Consider the following 5,522-nt stretch of genomic DNA (forward strand, 5'->3'; position numbering starts at 1 on the left):
TCTAGAATCTGTAAATTGTAGCAATTCGTTTTGTTCAAAATATACCGATTGTATTGGCCTTAAAATTCCCCTCATTTTGAATTCATTTTCAATTTTATAGCTTAGGTTTAAGCCAAGATAGGGCGTTTTGAAGTTAAAAGCAACGGTTTTCGCAACCTAGGTACTTTAAAGCTTTTAAAGTCTAGGAATTTTAACAGATTTCCAAATTTAAGTAGAACACAATTGTTGGCCTTAAAATTTTCCTCATTTTGATGTTATTTTCACTTTTCTAGCTCAATTTTGAGCCAAGATAGGCCGCTTCGAAGGTGGACGCGCCGCTCATCACCTTCAGCTGATCGCGCCTTCCGAAGAAATATGACTGTAACTCGCTTCAAATTCGAGCTAGAAAGGTGGAATTTAAAGCAAAGTGAGTAAAATTTAAAGACAAACATGATCAGTATAATTTTGAGTTCAAAAAATAGCTTAAATTCTCCGAATTTGAAGATTTTGCTGCAAGTAGGTTGATAAAAACATTTACGATCATAAGTCGCTTCAAAATTGAGCTAGCAACTGGGTTTTGGTACCAAAATGTGTGTTAGATTAGGCTCTATTGAATTATATACATTTCAACTTAAAACTTTATTCTTATGGTAACATTCAGCACGCCGAAAAACACCTTGTTCAAAGGTTTTGCATCGACAAGGTTATATAAAACAATTAGGATCATAACTCGCTTCAGAATTGAGCTAAAGTTTTGATTTTTGTACCAAAATGTGCGTTAAATTAGGCTTTTTCAAAATGAACTTATTCCAATCTAGGGTTTTCAAAAAATTGTGGTAGTTCGAAGGCCAAAAATACAAAATGCGAAGATTATAGCTGTGGAAACTAATTATAACTATAACTCTCTTCAAAATTGAGCTACAGTTATGATTTTTGTACCAAAATGTGCCCTAAGTTAACAGCTATCAAAATATGCACATTTTAACGTAGATTATTCAAAAAGTTTGACACTTGGCAGGCTGCAAAATGTGTAATGGTCTTTGTACCTTCGAAGTTCCGCTATAGCAATGCTTGTTGGACCAAAAGTCGGTATTCTTTTTTCTGATTTTCCGGTACTGTTAGATTCATGGTCTTTTCTCCTAGCCGCCATAAAAGAATAGCAAAACATGTGGTGACACTTCTACAGTAATCCTCCTCCTTTACACCTAAATGTGCCGCTCGTGGTTTTTTCTTCTTTTCCGCATTTCCGCCATTTCACATTTTGGTACCATAACTCGCTTCAAAATTGAGCTAGAGATTTGTTTTTTGTACCAAAATGTGCCCTGAATTAACGGCTATCAAAATATGTACATCTTTATATAGATTTTATAAAAATTCTAGCATTCAGAATGCCAAACAATAGGCAGTGTTACTACGAACCATAACTCCGTTCAAAGTTTCGCTAGAGCAATGCTTGTTGGACCAAAAGTCGGTATTCGTTTTTCTAGTTTCCTGGTACTGTAAGCCTTATGGTCTCTTCTATTCTCTCCTAGCCGCCAAAAAAGAATAGCACAACATGTGGTGACACTTCTACAGTAATCCCCTTCCCCTTCACACCTAAATGTGCCGCCCTTGGAGCTTTTCTAGCAGCCATAACTTGCTTCAAAATTAAGCTAGAGTTATGGTTTTTGTACCAAAATGCGCGCTGAATTAAGTTATTTTAAAATGAACCCATTTCAATCTAGGGTTTTCAAAAAATTGTGGTCGAAGGCCAAAAAATACAAAGTTCGAAAATTTTGCTGCAACTAGATTGATGAAAACATTAAGGATCATAACTTGCTTCAGAATTGAGCTAAAGTTTTGATTTTTGTATCAAAATGTGCCCTAAATTAACGGCTATCAAAATATAAACATCTGAGTTGAGAACTTTTAAGAATTGTAACATTTATCAGGCTGCAAAATGTGTAATGCTCTTAGCAGTTATAACTCCCTTCAAAGTTTCGCTAGAGCAATCATTACTTGTTCAAAACTTGGGAACTTTTTTCCTGATTTTCGGGTACTGTTAGACTCATGGTCTTTTCTCTTCTCTCCTAGCCGCCAAAAAGAATAGCACAACATGTGGTGACACTTCTACAGTAATCCCCTCTCTTCACACCTAAATGTGCCGCTCGTGCTCTTCCTTCTCTTCTTTTGACTGCTTTCCCGCATTTCCGCCAATTTCACACCTTATCGTTTATAGTCCTCTTATTATTTTCTTTTGGGGGGGGGGGGGGGGGTTCTTAATTGAGTGACATAATCTTCGGGACTTCCAGCAGAGTGGAAGACGTGTTGACTCCTTTTTCTTTCGGAGATGATTAATTATAATTGAAGAGTTTGTTGTGGGTGAGAAGAGGAAGGGTACAAAGGACCGTACGGGTCACGGATTAGCTTTTCTCTCTTTTCGGGGGGACCCATCCATAGTGTTAAAAACACTTTTCATATGCGATTATGATGGAATTAGGAAGGAAGGAAGAATGCATTAGGGGGAAGATTCAGGGGGGTCAAGAATGGACCAAATCTGGAGAATATTAGGAATTGAAATTGAATTAACCTAGATTATTCCTTTAAAGTTTCAAACTATTTAGTTTCAAGTAACGGTACAATAAATCAAGGGCATTTTTGAAGAAGCAGGGAGCGGCTCCCGGGGAGACACCAAATTCTGTGTGTAGCGAGCCCTAGCGAAGTCCTAACTGGACCAAAATCTGTCAAATTTTCACAGAAAACTCGAAATAGCATAAAGATGGTGCATGTCTATTTTGATTAGGATAATATATAACATTGAGGTCATGAGATCACAAAAACCTCTTTTTTGGGAAAACTAAAAAAACCTCTTTCTGGGAACATCAAAAGCAGGTTGACAAGTTCGCCGAAAACTTCACACTGCCTATTCATTATTGAGCACGTCCCAAGGATCATTTTGGTGCAATAACCAAGTTCCTAGCTCGATTTTGAAGCGAGTTATGGTACCAAATTTTTGCTAAGAGCTATTGAGTTCAAAATCTTTGTATTTTTTTTTTGTTTTTTAGGTTTACATGGTTAAATATTTTGATGGAACGTAATTAAACATGCATATTAGTACAAAAATCATTGTTCTAGTCAAGTTTGAAGCGAGTTATGGTCCTAAACGTTTTCTCTAATCTAGGCCCACTTCAAAACCTTTAAATTCGGTAAATTTCAGCTTTTTTGGACTTAAAACTATAAGGATCCAAATTGTCTTTAAATTCCGCTTATTTTCCTTTAAGTTTCAACTTTCTAGCTCAATTTTGAAGATAGTTACATCTATTTTTCTTCTGAGGGCGCGCTCAGCTAGAGGCGATAAACGGCTGGCGCGACAGGAGGAGGGTGGCGCCTGTCGCGCCCGCCGTTGATCGCGTCTTGCCAACAAAATGGCTGTAACTCGCCTTTAAATTGAGCTAGAAATGGGATTTTTGCACCAAAATGAGCAGGAGAACTCAGGAAATAACATAGGTGGTTCGAAAAAAAAAGGCATGACTTTGATACAAGGAGTGTATTTCGATTTTTAAGTTGTCCCTCTGAAGAAATTAAAAATTCGAAAAAAAAATAGAAAGGATCGTGTCCGGTGATCCATGGAGAAAAACTAAATATCTCCGTAAAGAAAGGAATTTTCTTCTTCCGCTTTCTAACCCCAAATACACACACCCACCACCACACACACACACACACTATGATGATTTGTTTCATTGCCAAGATAACAGTGGAGGCGACGTCTTCTTCTTCAGTCTCCACGTCTTCAGTGTCTCCGAAGAAGAAGAAATGTTCCCTTTTCTTCATATTCTGGAGGTTTTGTGTACTGTAAATCTGATTGTCTAGAATTTGGAGAGAGAGATACAGAGAGATAGACAGAGAGATATACGTGAATGACACAGGTGGTGTTGCTGAACGCTATCCGCACTCTTTCCACAGAATACCGGCGCATATTATCTCTTTCTTTCTTTAGGGACTCGGGTATCCAAGACAAGACAGGAAACTGTGAAAATTGAGGGCAAACATTTTTAGAAATCCATTGAAAAAAAAAGAAAAGAAGCTTAACCCCTGTAAAATGAGGGACTTTTAACTTTGAACCCATATATCTCGATTCCTAAGAAAGCCTTCAACTTTGTGCTAATTTATCTCGGCTCCTGTAAGAGTTATCAAAATGTTGTCTACTAATCAAATGTAGCTGATAATATGATAAACATTTTATCAGTTGATAACTTTTTGTTATCTTTCACAGAAACCGAGATATATGGGTTCAAAATTAATTGTTCCGGCAAGGGGGGGAGGGCGTTGGCGCCCTACCTGACCTGAGCAGCGTTGTCGCGACAGCCGATTATCACCTCTAGCTGATTGTGCTCTCGGTTGTAACTCGCTTTAAAATTAATCTAGAAATTTGGTTTTTGCACTGATATGATTGGAAAAGGTTGGAAAATCTGAGAATATACAAAAAAAACAAGGTTGAACTACTTTATTACCCGCCAAAACTTGACTTTTCTTTTCTAAACCTTGACTCCTTCAATTCCATTCATCATTTTCTAGTCCTAATTACATAATAATACCGTCTCCCGATTGTCGGCTCTCAAAGGACACACAGCTTTCAACATATGTTGCGATTTCTGGGAGGGCAGGCAGTAAATCTGTCATGTACCCCCTTCTGATTGTTCCGGGAGAGAGAGAGTAAATTGTACAAAATGCTTTTGATATATTATGTCGCGCAACATTACAAAACCCCCTTCCTTGTGTTTGTGTGCCGCCTGTCATCATCATCAGAATAGGTTTTCTCCGATAAATGAGGAAGGAGACACCCCCCCCCCCCCAACCCCCTGAGGCGGAAAACAGGGGATTCTACGGTTGTTAAGGGGTCAGGACACATTGGCGAAACAATTTCCTAGATTTTCAGCCAAGAATCACTAGTCTAGGGCAAGTTTGAAGAGAGTTATGGCTGCTAGACACCTAACCTTGAGATACAAACTTCTAGACTTGCCTTATACAAGATTTCTTTTTAATTATCTTATCATAATGTATATAATTCGATAGAGCGTAGTTTTTCACACATTTTGGTGTAAAAACCAAACTTCTAGCTCAATTTTGAGCTAGAAACTTGGTTTTTTAACTAAAATGTGCAGAAAATTGTGAGAAATTAAATAACGCTTGCTAGTAACTGGAAACCAAAATTCGTATGGGCGAAAAATTCAAACCACTTCTTATCTCTCTCGCCTCCCTTCTTCCTAATGATAGGGTGCAAAGGAACATAAATATTATTGCGTCTTCACGGATTTCTGGGGAATATAATCAGATATATCATACAAAAGATAAGCGGAAGGTCAAAATCAAAAGGTGCGACCATACCAAAGAGATAACCATCTGAGGTGTCGTATACTCATTATGAATTGAGAGATCTAGATCTTTAAAAACAGAGGCACCGTCGAAAATGACGGATCGGGTGTGCCAAAAATGACATATTAGTATGGAAAAAGTTTCTTTTGAGCTATGCGGCAAGATAGTATGGTTTAAAAACTATATTTCAT

The 5,522-nt window shown here is 37.7% G+C and overlaps 1 protein-coding gene across 1 annotated transcript; it reads right to left on the reverse strand.

Annotated features, from left to right (window-relative positions):
• Window positions 1-1,038: 1,038 nt before the first annotated feature.
• CBG26521 lies at window positions 1,039-3,789 on the reverse strand (the record flags this gene model as incomplete). The annotated part of the gene is made up of 2 exons (XM_045236331.1): window positions 1,039-1,184; window positions 3,678-3,789. 2 exons carry the CDS (start codon window positions 3,787-3,789, stop codon window positions 1,039-1,041), a joined length of 258 nt encoding a protein of 85 aa, XP_045099445.1.
• Window positions 3,790-5,522: the final 1,733 nt, after the last annotated feature.

This window comes from Caenorhabditis briggsae, assembly GCF_000004555.2.
Source record: "Caenorhabditis briggsae complete genome, chrIV, whole genome shotgun sequence".
Classification (NCBI taxonomy): domain Eukaryota; kingdom Metazoa; phylum Nematoda; class Chromadorea; order Rhabditida; family Rhabditidae; genus Caenorhabditis; species Caenorhabditis briggsae.